The 26,009-nt window shown below is 41.1% G+C and overlaps 1 protein-coding gene across 2 annotated transcripts in view; it reads left to right on the forward strand.

Moving 5' to 3' along the window:
* TRIM36 (tripartite motif containing 36) overlaps positions 1 to 19,926 on the forward strand; it is a 53,282-nt gene extending 33,356 nt beyond the window's left edge. For both annotated transcript variants that reach the window (XM_063129514.1, XM_063129515.1), the window contains exons 4-10: positions 946 to 1,092; positions 7,993 to 8,088; positions 8,845 to 9,098; positions 9,648 to 9,772; positions 10,864 to 11,157; positions 14,058 to 14,355; positions 18,105 to 19,926. In XM_063129514.1, coding sequence (XP_062985584.1) covers positions 946 to 1,092; positions 7,993 to 8,088; positions 8,845 to 9,098; positions 9,648 to 9,772; positions 10,864 to 11,157; positions 14,058 to 14,355; positions 18,105 to 18,471 — 1,581 coding nt within the window. In that variant the 3' untranslated portion in view covers positions 18,472 to 19,926. The remainder of the gene's footprint in view (positions 1 to 945; positions 1,093 to 7,992; positions 8,089 to 8,844; positions 9,099 to 9,647; positions 9,773 to 10,863; positions 11,158 to 14,057; positions 14,356 to 18,104) is intronic.
* The last annotated feature ends 6,083 nt before the right edge of the window (positions 19,927 to 26,009 follow it).

Here is a 26,009-nt window from a genome sequence, read left to right on the forward strand (position 1 = left end):
CCAATACTGTCCCCCAGACACCTGTCCAGGGGTTTCAACTGCCTTACTGGGATTAGGCAGTGGAAAAAGAGAGTTAGAGATGCATGTCAGCCACATATTGATGACACCTCAGCTGAGACCTCCATATAACTTCTCCCTACAGTTTCATGTAAATGTTCAAAAACATGGGGGACAAGATAGAACCTTGAGGTACCCCAAATGTCAGTGACCAAGAAATGGAACAAAAGACCCCTAGCACCATTTTCTATCCCAGAAAGCCTGGAGCCATTCCAACTCCGTGCACTCAGGTCCAATCCCAGAAGGTCCAGAAGTATACCATGGTCAATGGTATTGATAGCCACTAAGAGTTACTGCCCCCCTACCCACCCATTCCCCAGTAACCAAGGCAGTTTCTGTCCCAAACCCAGGCCCAAAGCTACACTGGAATGGATCTAAAATCAGTGTCATCCAAAATTGCCTGAACCTGACATCTATCACTCCCTTCAAGACCTTTCTTAGAAATGGTTGATTTGAAATGGTGGTGATTCTCCATAGCCAAGGGATCTAGATTTCGCTTCTTCAACAGTGATTTTATCATTGACTTCTTCAGAACTGCTAGAACTACTCCCACCCTGTGAGGCATTGACCATTTCTGAATCTGATATCTATATTGTAAGCCCAGCTCTGGCAGACTTCACTAGCCAGGAACGGCAAAGTTCTAAAGAGGAAGTGCCGTGTTCCAGTCCTCCCCACACCCATAGGTTTGGTGGCTGCCCTGTCAGCCAGCCCAAGCAGCTTCTCAGCGTCTTCAGACTACACAAGCTGACAAGTTCCCATAAAAAGAGACCAGATGGTGCCATGGCTGCATTCGTCTGTGATTCTGTCAAAACTATAGCATCCAAGTAATGTACTACATTGTTGGGCAGTTCTTGAAATACTTCTTATTTTCTGATTTTTCCTCATTAGATATTGATGTGTCCAGAACATGAAATGGAGAGAGTAAACATGTATTGTGAAATATGCAGAAGGCCTGTTTGTCATCTTTGCAAATTGGGCGGCACACATGCAAACCACAGAGTGTCTACCATGAGCAGTGCTTACAAAACACTCAAGGTAAGTGGGAATGTTCAACTTTCTCTTGCCTTGTGTCTCTTCCCTTGTGGAGAGAGGCTGAGCAAAGTGATGCAGCTTAACCCTTAACACCACAGGACTTTGATAATTCAGCAGGCAGGTCAGCTAGGAAGATATGAGGCCTGTGAATATCATCTGGGCTTGGTTCTCTCTTAGGGCTGAGTATCTGCCTCGGAGGGAGGATATGGGGCCAAATGGGGGGCAGGATGTGGGCAATCAGTGTAGTAATGGGTAGAGGGAAATATGGCATTGGGAGGAAGGCTAGTCAGCTAAGGGGAATGTGGCCCAGACAGCTAATGGCTGTGCCATGTTTTGGCCTGCCCCCCATCTGCAGGTTTGGTGGTTATCAACCTGCTCTTGGGTTTCTGGATGCAGCTTTTAAATGTGAGATCGGTGCATAATAAAACCTCCCTTATCCATGATTTAATAGTGGATGAGGCAGCTTTGTAGCATGTGTAACCGAGAGCTGGGTAGGTGAACAGAGAGGAGTTAGTCTCTCCCAGTTGTGCTCATCGGGATATTTGGTTCAGCATCATGGTAGACTTGAGGGCTGGCAGAGGGGTTTTTTTTTTGTGTGTGTGTGGTCTGTTAGAATTCTATTTCTCCAGACTCCCTGTCCGTTTGACTACTGGTCTGAAGTCTTTGCATCTTGTCTTGGGCCAGCAGGACAGATTGGGGATTTTGCTGGTGTACTACTGTGGTGTTACCCCACAATTGATTATATTGTATATGTCTGGATTAGTATGTCTGGTAAGAATAGAACTGAGTGGGTGTGGTTTATGATGTAATAGGTGGGGGTTGGAAAGAGGAGTATATAAGCAGGGCCGGTGCTACCATAGAGGCCACTCAGGCGGCCGCCTAGGGCACCAAGCTAAGAGGGGTGCCGGGCACAGTGCAGCACTCATGTGCGTTGGCTGTGAGCCGGCCCAGCCCAAGGATTCAGCTGGGCCTGGGTGGGCAAGATGGCCCGCCGTGCCCGCCCAGCCAAAGCGAAGTCAGGGACGCTGGGGTGGGGGTGGGGGGCTCCACGTTCGGACTTCTGGGACGTGCCCGGAAGGGGGAGAGAGAGAGAGAGAGAGAGAATGTATGGGTGCATGGGGTGCATGGGGTCTTTGAGTGAATGCATGTGTTCATGTGTGTGTTTGTTTGGAGTGAGTGACACTGAGTGTGTGTGCGCGCACATGTGTGAGTTGGGGGGGATGATTTGGAGTTGATATTCCTATCAAATAATGCATTTTAGACCCATAGACGTTCCTTTCCAATTTGTTTGCTATAATTGGCATGACGTATTTCTTGCACTTTAAAATAATAATAATAATAATAATAATAAATGTATTTCTTACCCGCCTCTCCTTTTAGATCGAGGCGGGGAACAACATTAGAACAGGAATCAATACATCTTAAAAATTCATGATTTAACATTGATCTGGATAGGCTTGCCGGAAAAGGCTAGTCTTTAAAGCTGCCTTAAAATCACACATAGAGTTAATTTTACGAATCTCCTCCGGCAGGCCATTCCACAATCTGGGGGCGACAGAAGAAAAGGTCCTCTGGGAAACTGATGTCAGCCTAGTTTTAGCTGACTGAAGTAAGTTCACCCCAGAGGACCTGAGTGTGCGGGGCGGACTATATGGGAGAAGGCGATCCCGCAAGTAACCTGGACCCAAACCATTTAGGGCTTTAAAGGTAATGACCAACACTTTGTACTTTGCCCGGAAACTAATTGGCAGCCAGTGGAGTGATTTTAATGTTGGTGTAATGTGGTCATCCCTAGGTGTACCGGTGACCAACCTGGCTGCCATATTTTGAACTAGTTGAAGTTTCCGAACTAGGTACAATGGTAGCCCTATGTAGAGCGCATTGCAGAAGTCAAGCCTTGAGGTTACCAGCGCGTGCACTACTGTCTTTAGGTCTTCTGACTCTAAGAAGGGGCGCAGCTGGCGTATCAGCCGAAGCTGATAGTAGGCACTCCTGGCCGTCGCATCTATCTGGGCTGTCATTTGGAGTGACGGATCCAGGAGCACCCCCAAACTGCGAACACAGTCTTTCAGGGGGAGTGTAGCCCCATCCAGAACTGGCTGACACACCTCCAAACCTAGGTCAGAACCCTTGACAGCAAGCACCTCTGTTTTGTCTGGATTCAGCTTCAGTTTGTTTTTCCTCATCCAGCCCATTACTGCCTCCAAGCATTCATTCAGAGGAGACACACTATCCTTAGCTGATGCTGTTACTGAAGGCATAGAGAAATATATTTGGGTGTCATCAGCATACTGATAGCACCCCGCCCCATGCCTCCGGATGATCTCTCCCAGCGGTTTCATGTAGATGTTAGTTTCTTGCTTCTTATTTTTTCTAGGAAGCATATGTTCTTCAAAATCAAAGTTGGCATTTTTTGGGTGTGTGTGTGTGTGTGTGTGTGTGTGAAAGTAGCTCACCTTGCCTAGGGCGCAAAATAGTCTGGCACCGGCCCTGTATATAAGGAGCGTGTTGGGAGTTTGTGAGGGAGAGTGTTTTTAGGTTTTGTTTTCTTGTGGCTTTTATTTGTAAAGTAAGAAGAGTTTAGATTCTAGGGATTTAGGATTGGTGTAAAGAGAGAAGTGGTTGGTGTGTGGAGAGTTTAGATTAGGCAGGATTGAAAGTATTATATTTTTATTTAAAGTTTTTAAATAATAAACTTCTTATTATTTTGTTAGCTACCAAATACCACATGTCAGCTTGGCATTATTTACCTGCCTTACAGTTATTAAACACCCACCCGATATTATACCCACAGTATATTTAGAGCAGATCCTGGATTAAACCTTTTCCCCTCATAGCTAGGGGAAAGGTTTTAATTAACCCTCCCTCAGGTTTTCAAGTGGTGGTGCTTGGCCTGAGAAGGGTTTATGCGATGGGCCTAGTTGTAAGGATTTGTTACGTCGCAACGGCCCATCCTGCTTCCCAGCAGTCTCCTTACATGAGCTGATAGAGGTGGTCTCGGATGTGATGCTGAGGTTCCCCAAGCTGCTGGTTTTGGGGGACATCAACATTTGTGCCATGGGCGCAGCTCAGGATTTCATGGCCTCTATGACAGCCATGGGACTGTCCCAACTTGTCATCGGCCCAATACATATAGCAGGGCACAGTCTAGACTTGGTTTTTTTAGCCAGTAACGGAGATGTTGATCTGAAACTAAGGGACTTCGAATCATTTCCTTGGTCATAGTCAGATCATCTCCAATTGAGGTTTAGACTGACAGTGGCTTTTCCATTTTGCAAGGGTGTGGGATCTATTAAAATGGTCCGTCCTTGGAGGCTAATGGATCCAGATGGTTTGCTGGCATTCCTGTCAAAACCCTGCTTGATCTGTGGAATGCAGAAATAGTTGACATGATTGTCCCTGAGCATCCTCTTTGCAGTAGCTCTTGTACGGCTCCATGGTATACCATGGAGCTGGGAGCAATGACTCAACATAGGAGATGGCTTGAGTGCAGATGGAAAAAAATTGTTAGCAGATGCAATCGAACACTGGTGTGTGCCTATGGTCAGCTGTATTCAGGGGCAGTGAGGCAGCAAAGAAACAACATCTTTCGGCCTCAGCTTTCAATACCACGGAACATGGTATTCTTCTTCGATGACACTCTGAGTTGGGAGTGGGGTGGGGGTGGGGGAAAGGTACTGCATGGCAGTGATTCCGCTCCTACTTGGATCACTGGTTCTAGGAAGTGGTACTTGGGGAATACTGCTTGGCCCTGGGGCTTCTCCAGAATGGAGTTTCTCATGCTGTTCAACTTCTACATGAAATCACTGAATGGGGTCATCCGGAGTTTTGGGGTGCGTTGCCATCAATCTGCTGATGACATGGAACTCTACTTCTCCTTTTCATCTTCATCAGGTGAGGCCATGAATGTGTTAAATCAGTGCCGGGCTATGACAGTGGATTGGAAGAGGGCTAATAAACTGAAGCTCCATCCAGACAAGATTGAGATGCTGTTAGTGGGTGTTTCTTCTGACCTGTTCCGGATGGGGTTGCACTCCCCTTGAAGAAGTAGATTCATGGCTTAGGGGTTCTCCTGGAACCATCTCTGTAATTTGAGGGTCAAGTGGTGTCAGTGGCAATGGAGTACTGTTTACCAGCTTTGGTGGATGGCCCAGTTACACCCCCTATCTGGGCAACAATAACCTGGCTTCAGTAATCTATGCTCTGGTAACCTCCAAGTTAGATTACTGCAATGCACTGCATGTGGGGCTGCCCTTGAAGACTTTTCAGAAGCTGCAGCTGCATAAAATGTGGCAGCTGGGACCAGAAGGATTGATCATATAACACCAATTCTGGCCTGCTTGCATTGGCTGCCTTTATGTTACTGAGCCCGATTCAAAGTGCTGGTTTTAACCTCTAAAGCCTTACCCAGCTCTGGACCCCAATACCTTACAGAATGCCTCTCTTGACCTAAACCTACCTGGACACTACAATCAACATCTGGGGCCTTCCTCCAACTGTCACATCCAGTTGAGACTTGCAACAAGGTGAGGGCCTTCTCAGTGGTGGCCCCCTGATTATGGAATGTTTTCACTGAGGTTCACCTGGCACCAACACTCATCTTTTTGATGCCAAGTTAAGACTGCCCTCTACTCCAAGACCTTTAATGGCATATGATGGGGCATCTGTGTCAGCATCAGGAGAACAGAAGGAGGGGAGAGTGAAGTTAGCAGAAGGGAAGGTGGAGGCAGAGGCAGGGGGTGGAAGCTGAGCAAATAGTCGGACATAGTTTCACTATAATCAAGCATCCTAATTGAATATAGAATGGCTACTAGTTTTGGCTGCTGCCTTCTTCTCCTTGCCCCAAACAGCAAGCAGCATCAGCCCCAGTCTAGCAGCTAGCATGGAGTAGGACAAGCTGTGATTCCTCTCTGGACATGTCTACAACAGGGGGTGGAGGGGGAGGATCTCATGACATGGTGATCGCAAGATCCTCTCCCTCAGTCTACAAGAAGGACGGCGTGGCTGCCATTTTGAGATTTTTTTTAAAAAAATCAAGATGAGCACAGGAGCATTCCTTCGAAAAGGCTTTTAAAGGTACAGGCTATGGCTTGTAAAATTTTGTGACTGGCTCCATACCTGTGCTGCCATTTTGTGACTGGTCAACCTCTGTAATTATGAAAATCCCTGGTTTAGAGGTTTATTTAATTCCCCTACCCTGCCCCCCCAACACATACAATCGGGTACATTTTTTTTACTGGATATTGTCAACCTTAACTCATAAAACAAGGTACAGGCTATGGCTTGTAAAATTCTTAATATTCCTGAAGCATGAAAGTGTAAAATTAAATCAAAATTGTTAACTACTTTAGTCTGGCTGGCTCATACCAGCTGTTCAAATAGACAAATATTTTATTATTGGTTTCATGAAACAACATTTTGTATTATTTCTTTTGAACAGACATAGAAGTTTTATATTTTAATTGACTATATATGTGTGTGTGTGTGTGCGCGTGCACGTATGTGTATGTATATATAGCTAAAGTTATTGTTTTGGGTATTGAACATTGAATTTTGTAGTGGCTTGTGTTAAATTTCATGAGGATTTTAATGTATGAACTCTGTGTTGCTCTAACTCTAGGTTTTGATGATCTGCAGAGGTATACCTTAATGCAGACCCTTTTATGCTGAATTACACTGTTTCAACTTGAAAATAACTTCAATTAATAAGCAGTCTAGTGGTGATTACAGAAGTGCTGATTGAAAGAAGGGGCACCTGTTTCCAAGAGCCAAAACTGGTGTTACGCTGCTTCCTTGTAATTGCAGAAATGCCTGTTAGGATGGTAAATAGATGGGTCATGCCCAGTCTCAATACACCTTTTTCCTGACATGTCTTGGCTAGTGATGTGGGATGGAAATTTTTCCAGCGCTTTATTATTTTAGGGGGTAAAATTTTGCATTTTGTAAGTTCGTTAGTAAAAAATGAATGTGTCCAAATTTCAAATGCAGTATTACGCAAGCTTGGCAGTTTCAAAGTTATAATTAATGTTTTTCAGGGGATTATCTCTAGAAAGTATATGAGAGAATATATATATATATATCATTCAGATACATAAATGTCTCAGAGTAAAATGGAACTAGTAAAATAATGATAGCAAAACTGTAGGTGTCCCAACAACCTTAGTGGAAAAGAGTTCTTTCTACTTTGTTGAAATAGATTAGTGGTTGTCAATGTATATTTGTTTGGGTTACTGAAATTAACTAGCAGGTCAACAGTTTTCAGGACCTCTGTTTTTTTTCCTTAAATAATGTAAAAGAAGTACATGTTACTGTATTCCAATAAAAAAATCCACATAACATTTAACTCATATTCAGTGGGTGTTAATTTTTTTCCTTAAACATTTCAGGTCAAATATTTGTGATCTATTGGGACAAAAAATTAATATGGGGTACTTTTTAAAAAAAGGTTTGTTGCCTTAATATAAGTAAAATAAACTGCTAAATTAGATCTCTCTAGGGCATCAGAACATTTTCTGGTGTAGACTGATTTTTTTCCAATGAAATTTGCATTTGATTTTTTTCCAAGAAAAATCCAGACATTTCCAGACAACCCACATCACTGGTCTTGGCTGTACTATCTGCACTGTGCAATGCTTATATGCTGCAGTTGGTGGCAATTAGCTGCAGTAGCTCTAAAACAATTTCAGGGCTGCAATTTTACTAGATCTATACTCAACCCAGTGGCTTAATAAACTAGCCTGTAAATTTCCTTTTGCTTCTGATGTACTTCAAAAGTAGCAAAACATGGAGCATTAGAATTCATGTACATGGCTTATGTGCACCAACTCAGAATTTTAAGAAGCTTTTTAACAACAAGAACAAAAAGAATATTTTCTAACCAATATTGTTGATATTTTTTAATAGGAGAAGCTTTCACAGGACATAGACTACCTCATTAGTAAGGAGAGCCAGGTGAAAAGCCAGATTACAGAGCTTGGTTTTTTAATCAAAGAAACGGAGGTAAGAATTGCTTATTGACTTGGGCCAAACTGTCTTATTGATCTGATTCTTATTTTGACCGTCCTGGTATTAATGTTAATTTCTAGGAGTTGCACTTTGTTCAGACAAGTTTAAAAAGCTTCCCCTGTATCTCAACCATAGTTTGGTCATCTTATTTAAAGGCTTTCATGTAAATCTGCCTTTAAAATGGTGTGGTTTAGACTGTGTTTCTTCATGTATATGATATGATGCCTGTAATCACATGTTCGGAAATTGAGCATTGACTTGAAGCCACCATAAATGTCAATAAAAGATACACTAGAACAATAGGTATTTAAGAAATAACTGTGCTAGGAGGATTAAAAACATTTTCCCCCATGGTTTCAAAATGTTTAGAAATTTTACAACTTCAGACTTACATTATGTAGATTTTAGAAATCATTTTGGGGGAGTAAAGGCAAGGTGGACCTTGTTTTAAACATTTTATTCATCATTCTAAAGGAAAATAGATTATGATGGAAAATAGTTCCATTTTTTTAAAAATGTCCTTGGAAAAAACTCCATTTTTTCTAGGCCTTCACATCTCTAGGAATAGACAGACTCTTCTTTTTTACTGCAGCAAACTAATGCAGCTATCCCTCTTGAAACTGTACTGATAGCTAATGAAAAATATTTTTGTGGTTTTCGGCATTAATATATATCTTTTGTGTTACTTTTTAATATATATATATATATATATATATATATATATATATATTGTGTTATTTTTTAAAATAGTGCAATGGTGAAAGAGCCAAGGAAGAAGCATCTAACAACTTTGACACATTATTTGATGTTTTGGAAGAGAGGAGAACAACTGCACTCAGGGCTATTGAAGCTTCCAAAAACATAAGACTGGAGAAATTGCATTCTCAAATAGAAGAATATCAGGGACTTCTAGAAAATAATGGCCTGGTGGGATATGCTCAAGAAGTTCTGAAAGAAACAGATCAGTCTTGTTTTGTTCAAACAGCAAAACAGCTTCATGAAAGGTATGTCTTCTATCGCTTAAAATGTTTAGGTGATACATTGCAGACCATGCCTTGTTCTTCACCATAGCAGTCCCCCATGCCCCTCACCAAACCACTCTTTGAGGGGACCTCTGAACTGACATGCAATGCAGTGGAAACAAGCATTGCGTACCAGTAAAGTACTTTATTCATGTATGAGGTGCTGTGGATTCAAGCTGTATGTTTCAAGGTCGTGGGATTCCCATCTTATTTCATTGGCTTGCACAAGAGATGCTCCTGATGGACTGAATCTCTACCTTTTTAAAATCTTAATTCAGTTTATGGGAGTTATACCACAGAAAGCCACAGATACATATTCAGCTGCTAGTGGCTTCTATTCCATTGTAACACAGGAAGTTCAAAGAAAAGTAATCTTTTGGTAAATAATTTAATTTTACTAATTCTGGGACATTGGTAAAAAATTAAAGGATCATGTATTTTAGCATGGTTGTGGGTCTGACTTATAATAGCCTAAAAGATAACTCATTAGACAGTATATATACATAGCGAGTAAATGTTTTCTACATACAGAATTCAAAAAGCTACTGAATCTTTGAAGTGCTTTAGACCTGCAGCCCAAGCTTCTTTTGAAGACTTCATTATTGACGTAGAAAAACAACATGAGGCTCTTGGAGACTTGTCTTTCCATTCAAATGGTAGGTTTAACTGGTTTTTCATTATAAACTCATCAGATCGCTCTCACACCCACACCCACATCCACACCCACATGCTTTCTCTTTCTAAACACAATTTGCTCTCCTTTCTTTTTTCAACATTATTCAGAAGTTGGTTGTGCCTTTATGACAATTATATCTTAATGCTATATATAAAAAACCTCTCATAGGGATAGTTATATATTGAAAAGAAATTGGAGGGAAAACATATTCCTGGTATCTTGGAAGTAGATCATGGAGTATGAAGATCATGGGCGCTGCTAGATGTACCTGGTGTAGAGGGATAGAGGGGGGAGGATCTTGCGATAAGGTGATTACGAGATCTCTCCCTCTGTCTACATGTGGTGCGTGACGTCCAGGAAGAAAGAGGATGCTGCACCCACCATTTTGTTGTTGTTTTTAAATTGAGAAAGTGCGCAGGAGCGCTCCTATGAAAATGTAAGTGTAAAAGAAAACAAAAACTCCGCTCCTGCTCCCCCCCACTCCCAAGGAGGAGCCGGGACAAACCGCAATGCCCGGCCACACGTCCCATAGGCCCGGGACGGGCCCTGGACCGCAGGAAAAATCGGTATTAAACTGTAGGGCCATATCCCGGGCAAATGGAGGGATCATCCCTCCCTGCCCCCAGGATCCCCTGTGCGTCATGTGGATGCACAGGGATGATCCCGGGGCAATCTCCGGGATAAACCCTGGTCTAGCCATGCCCCATGACAGGCGCTGACAATTCAGCTGTCTGTGTGCGTGCATGTGTGTGTGGGCATGCTGGAGTTGCCCTTGTGGAATCATTGGCAATGAGTCGAAGAAAGGTACTTGTCGGAGCAGTTGGGAGTATTCCTAGAGTTTAATGTCTTGTTGCTAGTGGGGAGATGAATGGTATAAGCAGCACTTTGTTGGGTGAGGATGATGATCCAGGCTGAGTCAATCGCAGTAAGATGTGTCATTCTGTGAGTGAGGAGGTTCTCTCCCCACACCCTTCAATTTTCTTGATGCTTAGGCTATAAGGATTCTTTATTTAACTTAGTGAAATTAAATGCATTTTTAAACCTAAAATTATTGTTGTATGTTTAATTCAGGTGTTGATATACCAGAAATCAATGAAGAACAGAGCAAAATGTATAACAAAGCTTTGATCTGTTGGGATCATCCACAGAAAGCAGGTTCAGCTGATACTTACATCCTTGAATATCGTAAACTCAATAGAGAAGAAGCTAACCCACCATGGAAGGAAACTGAAGTTTTCAGTAAGAGTGAAATCATCTCTGACCTTGACACGAACAGCAGCTATGTGTTCAGAGTCAGAGGATATAAAGGATCTATCTGTAGCCCTTGGAGCAGAGAAATTGTCTTGCACACACCACCCGCTCCAGGTACAATAAGAAATTTCAGCAACTCCTAAATTGTTGGCTGTGGGAGGTTGAGGCCTTGCTATAAGTAGTGTGTGTGTGTGTGTGTGTGTAAATGCATATGTAAAGCATAGCCCACCCCCAACAAGTCATAATAGCATTCCATCACATTAATATTATAAGTTCCCTACTTTTAACCTTGTACCCCAAAGGTTAGCCCATGTAGGGAATTCCTACAACATTTCTGGAATGTGCTCAGACTCTTCAGCAAAATTTTAAGATGAGATGCATAAATACGGAACATACACCAGTAGTGCCTCTCTGTGTCTTTACTATCTGAACTTGATACATGGATAGTATTGTTAGAATGGCACCTTTGGCTGACCATGAAAGAAGGCAATCTCTAGTTGCTGTTGTCTATACAGCACCTAAACTTTTCTAGACGCTAAAGTTTACAAAGATTAAAAACCAGTCTTTCTCTTTAGGCTTACAATTTATTATTAATTATGAATTTTATAAACTGCCCTTCATCAAAAGATATTAAAGCAGTGTACAGGAAATTAAAATACAAAAGGTTACAGTAAAAGCAAAGAGATCAATAAAACAGTGGCCAGAATTTATTTATTTTCAGGAAATGCTTGCCTGAAAATAAAAGACTCCAGCAAATGTCAAAAACAAAGTAATGCTAGTGCATGCTTGATCTCATTTGGAAGGACATTCCATAGGGTGGAAGCTGCCACACCAAAGGCTCTATTTCTAATGATTTCGAAGCTTATTATTGGCCCACGTGGGACTACTAGGAGTGCTTCTTCAGAAGACCCCAGTGATCAGCCAGGATCATAAGGGAGAAGGTGTGTCCTCAAGTAGCCTGGTGCCAAGTTGTTCAGGGCTTTATCGACTAGTACAAGCATCTTAACCCTTTCCTTGTAGCAGATGGGCAAACCAGTGCAGGCCCTTCAGCAGAGGTGGTACATGCTGTTACGGAGTGGCACCTAACAACAGCTTGGTAGTCACTTCTGCACTAGCTGCAATTTCCAAACCAGCTTCAAAGGCTGTCCCAGAGCCTGATAGGTGACAATACAAAAGGAAAAGGGGATCGGGGAGGGGAGCAGATGCAGACACTGATTCTTAATAAAGTTACACAAATGTTTAATAACCAGGTGCAATGTGTGACAGTTCTGGAACAGACGGGAACAAGTGGCACTTAGTATAACAATTGAGAGTTTTATTAATGAAGCTAGCACCTTGAACTGTGCCTGAAAGAGAAACAGGGAGCTAGTGCAGAAGTCAGAGCATTGCTACACTGTGCTCTTCATTCTATACAAGCAAGACTTCTGAACAGGTTTCAAGGGCAGTCCAGTATAGAGTGCATTGTAGTAGTCAGGTATCAAGGTAATGAAGAATGATCACTAGGTCCTTCTATCACGCTGATAGAAGGGGCTGCAGTCTTCTCACCATAGCTGCGGTAGGGTGCCCCTCGTGACCATTGCCATCTGGGCATTCAGGTGCAGCTGCAAAGCCAGAAGCTTTCAAGACTCTGAATGTGAGGTCTGGAGGAACCACAACTGGGAATCCCATGTCCCCTAACTGTTGTGGTCTGCTGACCATTTTTACTTGTTAGGATTTGCTTTCAGTTGGGAGTCACAAAGAAGTAGAAAGTGCAACAGGGCACTAAATCACATATGGGTCACACTCTGCGTGGCCTCTGGAGCTCCAGGTACTGTGCCCACTTTCCCTTGCCCCTATCTGATCAGCCCCCAGGTGGGAGGCAGGGAACAGAGAGCTATTATTTCCCCATTGTTCATTTTGAAAGGTTGTCTGCTGTGTTGGTGTCAATCCCATGCCTATGCCATAGGAATCAGGCTACTGAGTCTCCTTTAGGCAGAGAGGGTTTATTTTGTGAACCACCCAGAGAGCTCCAGCAGTATAGAAATGTAATAAATAAATAAATAAATAGTGGTAGTTAAAAGGTTTTTTTAGCATTCCCTAATGGTGAGATCTAATTGAGAACCTTTTTAAAAACTCTGGCAATGAGTTCTATAGACACAAGCCTCAAAGTTAATTTTAAAACATGTTAATTAAAAGAAAAGAAAAGAAACATAGGATAACCCACATGCTGTTCTATCACATCTGGTGGAAGTAGCAGAATATAACCTAGTGTTCCTTGCGAATGTGGGTTTTAGATTACAAATATTAGTATGATTTAGAGTATCCCTAAATGTCGATCAGTAAAAGATAGATTGGATCAATAATTTTAATAAGGAATGGAAGAAATAACTATGTTGGGAAGCTTTCAGAGAGGATTAAACCCCCTCCCCAGCTTCATTATTTCCAGAAATTTGACATCTCTAGTCTTTCTGTATAAATCTTCTCTTTACATAGTTTTTAGAAATCATTCTGAGGTGGCAGTAAAGGCTGGGTAACAATATATAAACACCTTGGCTTAAATATTTTACTCATTCTAAAAGAAAATATTTCATAATCCAAAGCTGTTCAATTTTTTGGGAAAACCCCCAAAACACACACACACACCTGATTTTTCCCCATTTTTTTTCCTGGGCCTTCACATTGCTAAGCCCATGCCATTTTGTTTAGCATCATATTTGTAAAATAAAAAGGTCAAACAATCTTGGGTTAACTCCTTGAACTTTCTAGTCAATTATGCACCAGAAGAGTCATGATGTCAATAATATTAATTCATGTCTGAGAATCCTTGACCAGTTTGCTGCTAGATTACAAGACAGTTTACAAAAAAAATATTTCTTCATGCCTGTTGTATCTATCTATTCCTTCCTTCCTTCCTTCCTTCCTTCCTTCCTTCCTTCCTTCCTTCCTTCTTTTCAATACCCTTGATGGTGTCATCTTAAGAATTAACACTATAACTGAGTAGTAGGTATTGACCTAATTTACCTATTATTTTTCAGTTTTTAGTTTTCTTTTTGATGACAAGTGTGGCTACAATAGTGAACGTCTCATGATGAATGCGAGGAGAAATGCTGTGGAAAGCAGGGCTGGATTTCCTCTGCTTTTGGGAGCTGAACGTATCCAAACAGGCTGCTATACTACCTTAGATTACATTGTTGGAGACACTGGTATTGTGAAAGGGAAGCATTTCTGGGCTTTCCATGTGGAGCCCTATTCATATCTTGTGAAAGTAGGAGTTGCATCTCATGCTAAGATCCAAGAATGGTTCCATAATTCTCGTGATCTAACTAGTCCAAGGTGAGTAACACTTTTTGTTGCTTTCATAGCGTCTTGCATATTTCCTAATAAGTTAAAAAAAATGTTCTAGATATTGGCCTGCATCCAAAGAACTGTGCAACTAATTCTTCTGAACGTCCATGGGAACTTCGGACCTGTGTGAGTGTTGGATAGCAGCTCCCCATGCCCTTTCATCCAACTGGAAGTTAAAAAATCAGCTTGTTACAGCATTTGGATTGGGAGCAAGGTCTGCCAGGAGAAAAGTAAAAAATTGCTTTGGGCTCACCCAAAGTCTTAGGCATGACTAAAATAGCTCTTCAGATCCTAGCCATTGTGAGTCACATATATAAAGCTGCTGGGACAGACACAATTGTTAGTTTTAACTAAATTGTAAGGCTATAACCCACCCACCACAGCTAGAATGCTGAAATTTGGTACACATGCACATAGTCAAAGTTGCCATGATTATAAGAAGTATTAAAAATGGATGATCATATTTTTTTTCAATTTAGGAAAAGCAAATGTACCCTGAAATACTAACCATCCCATATCACCTAGAAAACTGAACTTTTAGTACACACATAGCTGAAAACACTAAAACGTTCCCTAACTTGATGCCATTGAAATGTATTAGATTACAACTCCCATTATCCCCACCCATCACAACCCATAGTGATACTGGCTGGGGCTGATGGGAGTTGTAGTTCAACACATCTTGAGGGCATCAAATTGTGGAAGGCAGCACTAGAAAATAGGACACTGCTACATTTAGTGGGTCCATTTCTCTTCGCATATACCACTCAAGTTCACTGTTAGAAAAGTGATTGCTTCTTACTAGGGGAAATGTTTTTAAGTGATTAAGTTGAAATGGCTCTCTCTAAAATAACATGCACTGTCCTTCCTTATTCATGTTAACATGCATGTTAACCTAACTTTCAGTATTCCTGTTTCTGTAGGAAAACCAACACAGAGTTGGTCCAAGTAGTCATGTATTAAATTGTATTTGTTTTAAAGAGAGGCAATATTTCTCAGAAGCAAGTGGGCTTAGAATGACAAGTAGCTAGTTATTGTTTTCATTTGTGTGGTTGTACAAAACTAAACTAAAAACTCTGCAATGGCGGACACTGTACAACATGAGAAGAAACATTTTTCTTTCTTTTTTTTACTCTAGTGCAGGCATAGCTTAAATTAAGCAGAAATGAAATGCATAGGTGCCCAGACAATAATTCATTCATTATTTGCCCAAATCAGCTCAAGCCATTCAGTTCAATCCTTTGTCCTTTATTACCTAGAAGGGCGGTGTGGACATGAGGAGAACAGACCCAACAGCAGTGGCCTCAATATTCATAAAATTCTCATTTACAACATCTGAAGAAACTAACCCCTCCTCCACTGGATAATTATTCCCATTTTGTGGCTGCCTTAAAGTACCTAATATGTACTTTTCTAGTGCCGGCTGCCAAGACCTGTCCTGAAGCAATTATTCATAATGCTTGTTCTCCCTTTTTAATAGTACTGATAAGTGCTTCTTCTTTTTTTAAGATTACAGTTGCGTGATACTATCAGGGAGAGAAAAGTCTTTCATCAAGAAGAGAAGGGCCAGAAAGAGGAGGAGGGGGGAAGAATGGAGAAAAGGTGGACAATTTTTCAAAAATTAATATAGTTTAGAATTGCATAATTTTCAGAAGTAAGGGGTTGTACTCTAAAGACGTGCAGTTGTTAGGTAGTATCCGGAGCTGCCTGCATCCTACCTCCACTGCTAGTGCAATAAGAAGCTAGCAGACTCTTAAGCAAATAGAAATCAACTGAAATGCTTGTTTCTCGAATGTGGCAGGATAGCGAAGCTCGCAGAAGGGAATGCTGCTGACTAGTACCATTCCAGAAACTAGCTTCTTCTAGTTGGTCCTAAGGTTACCAGTGTGAAAGGCTGCAAGGACTCAACAAAGATGTCTTCACTCCCACTGTCATGACCACTGTCTGGTCCACTGTTGGTCCACTGATGCAGTACAGGAACAATATAGGATGGTGCCCATAGGTTTCCCCATCAGGCCCTCTTACATAGTCTATATTTAAACAAAAATACAATGCCTTCCCCACTGTACTCCCTTCTCCAGGCCTTTGTGCAACTTCTGTTTTAAATGTACATTTTCTGCTTTCTGGAAACATTTATTTGTGCATTTAAATTCCCATTTGCAATTTTTATTTATCGTTTTCTGGAACATATCCCTGCAAACACAAGCAGACCATTAATTGCTCAAAACAGGGATTTGAAGTTATCATAAAATATTTGGTTTACTTCATCATACAACTGTATTTCCATCCTCCCAGACAATTTCCCATTAACATTGTATCCTTGGCCAGTGATGTCAAGTGATAACTTCTTAGCTCCTGGGATTTCTGGATGAGACAGATTATCTAGATCCATTTCAATCTGTCTTAAGGCCTGATTATGGGACAGAGACTGCTTTGGTCATTTGGTGGACAATATATACCAGGAACTGGACAGGAAGAGTTTGTCACTGTTAGTTCTGCTAGATCTTTCAGTGGTTTTTGATACCACCGACCTTGGTATCTTTTTGAAGTTAGTTTCCTCTCTGATTCATTTGTGTTTGTTTTATTAGACATTACTAAGAGAAGTGTATTTTAGAATAATCCTCTTCCATAATTTGAATTCTATAAGAATACTTATACAACTCCATTTGCAATAGTAAAACTTTGAAAGTTAAGTTTTATCATGCCATTTACTATATTATTGGCCCCATTCAGAAGACACCTTAAACTGTGGCTTTAACCATGGTGAATAAAGCAAAAGGCCTTATTCACCATGGTTAAAGCCATGGTTTAAGGTGTCTTCTGAACACATGGCTTTCAGGCTTAACCACCATGGTTAAAGCCATGGTTTGTGTTCTGAACAGGCCCATTGTCTCAGAAGTACAAATGTTACCACTTTTGAAAAACCACCAAGAACTTTAATGCCCGTGTATAATTTTTCCACCTGTTCTATTTGTGTGCCACCTTCCTCGAAGCATTTTAGTGAAGCTGAGAGAGTGACTTTCCCAACGCTCACAAATGAGCTTCACAACTGAGCAAGGACTTGAACCTGGATTTTCATTATCCAAGCACAACACTTTTGATTTCTTCCCCCTACAGAAGGCATAGCAAACAAGAAGGTGCTCTACATCAGGATGGGCAGAAAGCAGATCTCTAGATGTTTTGGACTTTCAACGACCAGGGGCTTCTGGGAGTTGAAGTCCAAAAGCTCTGAAGATATCTGCCCAGCCCTTTTAATCCATGCTCTTGTCTTGATTCTTGGCCTGTGGCAGTAGAGATCAGTTGAATACCCTTACATTAATGTCGTATCCCTTGAGATGGATGTAACATGCCTCCAGGACACAGACCTCATTTTTCCACACTGTGGTTGCAAGTCATTCTGGCAGGATCCAGGAGAGAACAATCTTTGATTAAATGTGATTATCTGACACAAATCTTCACTCTGTCAGTTCTCATTGAATCAGTTCAAAACTCTGTGGTTTTGATGCTACCATTGGTCCTTGCTTCCTTGAATATTGGACACTGCACAGAGATGAAGTCATTCTTTTCTTTTTCCTCTCTAGCACACTTTTGGGACAGCATACCAGAGGATCTGGTCTCATGCACAAGCTTTTAAGGGTCTGGGCTTTGTTGTGTAAAGTCTGTGAAAAATACATTGAAGAACTTAGGTAACATTACAGTACTTCTAGTGTTTATAAAATTGTGTGTTTTTCTTCTAGATATGAACAAGACAGTGGTCATGACAGTGGGAGTGAAGACATCTTTGTTGAGTCCTTGCAGCCTTTCACACTGGTAACCTTAGGAATGAAAAAATTCTTTATCCCTAAGGCGTCCCCTGCTCCAGCTGCTCCTAAAGATTCTGGACATAGAATTCTTCCCATGCCATCATGCATTGGAATCTGCCTTGACTGTGACAAAGGCAAAGTTGGATTCTATGATGCAGACCAAATGAAGTGTCTTTATGAGCGTCAAGTGGACTGCTCTGGTAAAATGTATCCAGCTTTTGCATTGATGGGAAGCTCAGGGATTCATCTGGAAGAAACAATTGCAGCAAAAAACTTGCATTACCAAGATGAAGACATGTAATGCTCAAGGATCCATCTTTAGCATTATGTCTTAATTACACCATATCTCATAAGTGCTTCTGCTGCACCTCTGCTTTTGAGTCTGTTTTTCTGTTATAATTGCAGAGGACAAATGTCTAATATCTACCAACTGTCTGGTGCCCAGAAAAAAATTCTTGAAGTCACCCCTTGGACTGCTGACTGCCTTTTGCCATGCACTCTGGATATTCAAATTAGCAGCCCCACTGCCCTGCATAATTTGGAAACCTACATTTCTAAATTTTAAATCCTTACTTAACTGACACTGCTGACATTCACATTCCATTTTTTAAAATAGAAATAGGCCCCACACAGTAGTGAATTTCTTATGGTTATACATTATGTACGTTCATTTTAGGAGGAGATTATTTTGACTACATTGAGTGGTGAGGTGATGTAACTATCTTTGCATGGTAGCAAAGTACATTATGGATCCTTGCTGCAACAGAACACTGGTAATTTTGGAGGATAAATAATGAGTCATAATGATTGTTTCAAAGATATATTTATTGTGACTTCTACAAATGACTTTTAAAACTGGCGTAGCTGTATCAGTGATTAATAGCAAGGTTCTTATGTGTGTTTTCAGTACTGAAGGTTATCTCCTAACTACTGTATCTAAATATGTTTAAATAAGTGCAATTTCTCTTGAAACATCAGACCTTGGTGTTGAAAACTCTGCATATATAACATTCTTCTGGAGGGATAAAATGCAGGCACAAGTTATAATATGTATAGGGTTTTTTAAAAAACAAAAACAAGTGAACTTTTGTTGGTACATTTTATACTTCATAAAATAAAGGTTTTTAGTGTGTTTAGAATAAATGCACTCTTAATTAAGTTTGAGACACTTTTGCCTTAAGGTGTCATCTTCCATCGAAATCTGTTAGCTAAAAAGCAATCCATATGAAATTGTCTAAAGCTCCATATAATCTTCTTAGTGTCTGGGAAATGTTGCTCTGAAAGAGAGGTTTATGAAGCATTGCACTTCTGAATATACTTTTCTTTTGGTGGAAATAAATGTGTAGTATGTTTTACTAAGTACTGTTTCAAAACATATTGAACGTGCAGCAGTTTTCCAAGATTCACCAACTGCTAGTCATTCTGGATCATAAAGTAGCCCAAAGCATTAATTTTAGTGTGTGTTTATTTATGAGATGCTGACTAAGCCATAACTTATTTATTGTACAGTGAAGGTGATATTCTGTTTTTTTAAAAAAATTAAATCATAATTTAATCAACAAGTGGATTTGGGCATTTCTTCTGCCTTTATGCACCCTTGCTGTTTAAATTAAAAATGTGATTAGTGCTGGGAATTAGTAGAATGCTTGGGACATACTAAGTAAAAAAGTGGTGCTTGCTGTTCAGTTTAAGGGACCAGGGGAAAGTCTAATCCATCTTGCAGTACAGAGGTTCTTGCTTTTTACCAAAATGGGAAATGTCTAAACTATCCTGCAGGATTGTTCTTTTTCTTTTCTAAAGAAACCAGTTTCTACATAAAAGAGCACTTTACAAACTCTAAGCTAAAACATGTGTGGATCATTCACAATATAGCTGCTATAACTAACAAACCAGTTAGTACCTACTGTGTGATCTGCAAAGCTCTATACAAGTGTGTATCATGTAGAAAATTTTCAGAAAAGAATATTTGAAGCTTTAATGCAAACCATAAGGCCTTGTTTGAAAATATTGTGAAGATGAAATGTAACTTAAGACTTTTTCTAATAAAATATGACGAATGGCCTCTTCTTACTATACTTTGTGCTTTGTTATTGCTAAGATTGCAGCACTTCCCCAGATGAGCACTGGATTCTAGGCGTGAGACTACCATTTTATTTTCAGGTGCAGTTCAAAACATAATTCTTTGTACAAAAATGAAGTAAAGCAACTGTAAAGTTAATAGGTTTTTTTCCCTCAAGTCCTGGCAAAAATGGAAATGCCTCTTGGCAAGCATGAGTCATGTCATTTTAACTTAAGCTGCTGGCATTACTTGTTTTTATTAATGCTGTTGTATGAAGCTAAAATACTACCAAATTTCATCAACACAAGACACTTGCATTACATCTCCAGGGTTCATTTGAGGCCTGCTCTCTGTTAGAATTCATTTTGCAGTGATGGTTGTGCAAAACAAAATGTGGTTCATGTGTGCTGTCTCTAGGTAAGATAGCAAGATGCAATTCAACCCAGAGAAGCAAAGTAGATTTTATTGATGACTTCCATTGTCCAAAGTCCCATCAATTTCCTAGAAGCAGGAAGTTCAAATAAAGTTGGTTCTTTTATTATCCTGGAAGTTGCTTATAAATAAATTGTTCTGGCCACCTGAGGAATTAATTTTATTTTGGTTTCATCCATGATGCTAAATCGTGATGCGGCTACATTTTTATAAATTTATCAATAGACCATTTTATGTAAAGTTTTATTTTGCCAGCCTTTTTCATTGCAAAGTCATGAATCATCTCCACAAAGCCAATTCCACCAGCAGGTTCACACTCAATAGACAAGGGACTCCAGGTTGGGGAAGGCTGTCTTAGTCCCTGGTGGCCCAGGCAACCATGGTTCAAAATGTTGATGTTCCTCTCAGATCAAACTTACCACCAGTTGCCCCTTTACATGGACCTTTCCCAGGGCTGAAATCATTATGAAAGACAAAATTAGTAAGCATATAGAAGGCAAGTCCTTCTGAAAAAGAATAACACGGCTTCCACAAAGCTAAGTCCTGTCTCACTAGTCTTTTAGAGTTCTTTGAGAATGTCAATAAAAAGGTAGACAGGGGTGATGTGATGGACATTGTGATGTGATGGCTCCTGAACAAACATAGCAGTCATGGAATAAGGGCAGAGATCCTCTTATGGATCAGTACCTGGTTAAAGAATGAAAGCACAGAGTAGAAATAAATGGTAAATTCTCCCAATGAGGGAAAATAAATAGTGGGGTCCCTCAGGAATCTATATTGGGACCAATGATTTTCAACTTGTTCATAAGTGATCTGGAATTAAGAGTGAAGTGGCCAAGTTTGCTGATGACACCAAATTATTTAAGGTGATAAAAACAAATGGATTGTGAGGAACTCCAAAAGAATCTCTCCAAGCTGGGAGAGTGGGCATCCAAATGGCAGATGCAGTTCAACGTAAGCACATGTAAGGTGATGCACGTTGAGGCCAAAAAAAAAAAAAAACCTTCATATAACCTGATGGGATCTGAGCTGGTGGTGATAGGCATTATAAGAAAAGGAACTGAGAATAAAACTGCCAGTATCATACTACCTTTATACAAATCTATGGTGTGACCACACTTAAGAATACTGTACAGTTTTTGTCACCACACCTAAAAAAGATACTGGGCAGCTGGAAAATGCAGAAAAGGGCAACTAAAATGATCAAGCGACTGGCGCATCTCCCCTATGAGGGAAGGTTACAATAGTTGGGATTGTTCAGCTTGGAAAAAATGAAGCTAAGGGAAGACATATTAGAGGTGTACAAAATTTTGAATGGTGTGGAAGGTGTGGATAGGGAGACATTTTTCTCACTTTCCTATAATATTAGAACTGGGGGTCATCCCATGAAGCTGATTGGTGGGACAGATAAAAGGACTTCACACAGAGCATAGTTAAATTATGGAACTCACTATCACAAGACGTATTAATGGCCACCAATTTGGATGCCTTTAAAAGGGGGTTGGATGAATTCCTGGAGGAGAAGGCTATCAATGGCTACTAGTCCTGATGTACCTCCAGTATCAGAGGCTGTAAGCCTGTATATATGAGTTGCTGGTGGGAGGGTGCTGTTGCACCATGTACTGCTTTTGGGTCCCTGGTTGCCAGTTGGTTGCCAGTGTGTGAACAGAATGCTGGACTAGATGGACCCTTGGTCTGATCCAGCATGGAGTATGATTCTTCATCTGGACATCTGCAGCCTTGGCTTGAAGGCATGGCTTATTTTGCTACAGAGCCTTTCTCTGACATCATCAGAGAGGTCCCACACTCTGATACTAGATCCAGGCAGGTTTTTGAGGTCCGTTGGACAGGACACCCTCAATGACACCCTCAGTGAGTTCTCTCCCTCATTGAGTCAAGCTTATCATCACCATTGTCATCAGCTTCTATTGTTCCTTATCTTCTTTCTCATCATTGCTATCCCTTCCTTGCCAGACAAGGCAGAGAGCAAATAGGCAGTAGCATCCACTGCTGCTCCTTGTCGTCACTACCACTACCACCATCACCACCACCACCACCACCATTGCTGGGCCAGAAAGAAAGGCCAGCCAAGAAACAGGTTGCAATGGTGAAGAGGAGGAGTAAGTCCAGGAAGCTCTTGTCAGTGGATCATGTCGGGGTCTCAGCTCTTGGTAGGTTCCTGCCCCCTCCCCCTCCCAGTCATACCACACAACCCCTAATGGATTCTATATCTCATTTTAGCACAGCTACTTGCTACATGCTCTCTCTTCAGCTTCTCTCCTGGAAGGTCGTATTTCTGTTGGTTATCACATCTCTCTGGAGAGCAAACGAGTTGTGCACACTTCAGCATGAACTATAGTTCTTATTTCTGCATAGGGGTAAAGTGGTCCTTGGACTGGACATTTCCCTTCTCACCGCAGCCAGGAGTTAACCTAGTTTTCCTCCCTATTCTGTCAGTGCCCCCAGCATCCTTGCTTTCTACCTGGACAGGATGGAGGACTTCAGAGAGACCGCAAGGCTTTTCCTCTGTTATGAGGGTCCCAAGAAGGACTGAGCAGTCTCCTCCACCGCCTGCCTGTGCTACCGACCTGGCAAAGCTCCTAGTCCCAGAAGCAGCTTGGGTTCACTCCACCAGAATTGTCAGAGCATCTACAGTTTTCCTTTGGGGAGCTGTGATCGCTGACCTCTGCTGAACAGTTCAGTGCACAGTGAAAATCAAAACCTTGCACATCTTCAAGCTACTGATTGGACCAATAAAGGATGTGTCTAAAGAATGTTTGGATTGATCTAACCAAGATTGAGCTTGACTTCACCCAAAGGCTCTTTGTAGGGCCTTGGCTCTGCAATAAGGTTGTCTGTGTATACACTGCCAGCTCCAAACATTGCACCAGGCCAGTCCAACTATTTATCAAAGGTTTATTTGTTTAACTAGCCTGTGTGGTTGGGCAATTCGCATCCCAGCTTTCTTAACCCCATTTTCTCTCCGTTTGCTCAGATGTTTCTCCTTGTTTGTCTTGAGGATTCTAATATTGTATTTGGTTTTCTTCTTTTTCCACCCACCCACCCCGCCCTACTCACGGAATACAAATAATAATAATAATAATAATAATAATAATAATAATAATAATAATAATTTGTATATCGCCGGCTAATCCCATCTTAAATCAAGATGAAGAAACATTGTTCTTGTGTTGTCAAATATTAGCAACGAATGACAGATTTCCCTCATTTTGGAGAGATTTGGTTTCCAAGACAGTGAAGAATGTCTTAAATAACTAGTGGTGATATCGTTTTATAGAGCTACCTTTTGAGAAGTGAGAAAAGTGTTGTGCTGAAAACCTTAAATGAGCAGTCGCATAATCAAGAAAATGTCCACAGGGCACTGAATAACAGTTCTAAAGAAATGGAACAGATAAGGGGAATAGTTTGCCTAAGGCCTGCACCAAGTCTTCAGTTGAAGCTGGAATCTGGATTGGGCCCTTCTAGTTCTAGGCATAGAGCTTCTACTTGATGGACCATATACAATTCTAAATTCTTTGTAACAGTCTAGACTCTAGAGGCTGCTGTGAATAAAAAGGTAAGCCAGCCTTCCCCAAGCCTTTTGTCCTCCAGATGTGTGAACTACAATTCCCATCAGCCCAACAAGCATGGCCCATGGGAGTTGTAGTCCGACACATCTGGAGGGCACCAGGTTGGGGAAGGTTGAGGTAAGCAATAAGTATATGAAAGCAGCCCGGGTAATTTGAGAGGAACATGTTCTTTGTGTGCTGGGTTGTCAATTTAGGCTGTCATTTAGTGTAAGCATAGGGTTGCAGCTATTATCACATGTTATCAAGGGCAACCCCTTGCAATGTACTTGGACTCTGTAAACCCCATCCCAGTTACTTAACCCTCAACTTTTCTTCTGTTAGGCTGAAACTATTGGTCAATCCAGTACACCTTTACTCTTTCTGCTGCTGCTACACTTACACAGATAATATTTATTAGCCTGCCACAGGCACAATGCTTTTTACGTTCAATGGCACTTGCTAGTTTAGTTTGTGCTCCTCTAGTACATTTTGGTTTGAATGACTAAGAAACTGATAGTGTTTGATGATACTTTCCCTTGCTATCATTAGCAAGTGGTTGCTAGCATTTGCCTGAACTCTGCTATCCCTAAAGAAACTTATACAATAAATATAGTGTACTCTATATCTGATAATGTTTTGAATCATGAGTCATGAAAAGAACAGGTTCACATGTGTATGTCAATCATCTAAAAATGAATGTAGTGGCTGGAAAACATACAGCTTGGGGCTGTAAAACAAATGACCAAAAGCATATAAATGTAGTGTTTAGCATTGATTATATGAAGAATTTTCAGAAATAAAGTGCTTAAAGCTTTCTAATCAAATGCATAGGAGATCAATTCTTGACATTAGTTTTGCTCAGGATTTGTATTTAATTCTTGCTGTTTACATCAACTCCTCTTTTTAGACTCATTGATGCCTGGTTTAAGCTATTGTGATAGGACAGGCTCAACATACACACTTCTGCTTATCCTACAGGTATTCTGGCAGTGATAGAGCTCCACTGCAGCAGCGATTTATCTCACACTCGCCATGCCTGGTATGCAGCCTGGTACTGACATGACATCGTCCCTGTCCTGTACTCATTTACACAGATTAAAATGCACAAGCTAGTTTTGAGGAAACAGTTGAACAAATGGAGGCTTAAAAGTAGTTTCAAGACTGTGAGAAAGAGTCTTGTTGAGACTTAGAGCACACAGACACACACACGGAAATGGGATGGAACCTCTAAAAGCAAGATACCTTTCCCTGAGCTGAAGCCTTTTCCTGTAGTCAGTCAGCAACTAGTGTATGTTGCAGCTCTTGGTCTCAGCGAAGAGAAAGGAAAACAGGGCCCTGACTAGGAGAGGCAAGGTACCCACCAATGGCACCTTGCTCTGGCAAGCAAGAAGCCTAGCGGTCTCAGCAGGAGCCTTTCCTCTGGGAGGAGAGGCTCAGTGATTTCAGCAACAGTGTGGCACCTTCCCACCCACCCACATCGGGGTGGTAAAGGCACCCAGCAATTTCAGCATCATGGTCCCATGCCTCTGGGAAATGGGGACACTTGGACTCTTCAAAATTGAGGGTACTTATACAGTTTAGAGAGTTTCTATAGGCATTTGCTGTAAATAAGAAACCCCATAGATGGTAGCAATGCTGAGGAGAAATCCCTCCAAACAAAAGGAGCAACTCCTTAACTCCTAACAGAGCAGTTCCCAGACAAAGAAATCAGAATGCAATTGATAACAGCTGACTGCAGTGTAACAAACATTGAGGGGTGAGAGGAAGACTGGACCCAAG

This window comes from Elgaria multicarinata, chromosome 6 (assembly GCF_023053635.1).
Source record: "Elgaria multicarinata webbii isolate HBS135686 ecotype San Diego chromosome 6, rElgMul1.1.pri, whole genome shotgun sequence".
In the NCBI taxonomy this organism is placed as follows: domain Eukaryota; kingdom Metazoa; phylum Chordata; class Lepidosauria; order Squamata; family Anguidae; genus Elgaria; species Elgaria multicarinata.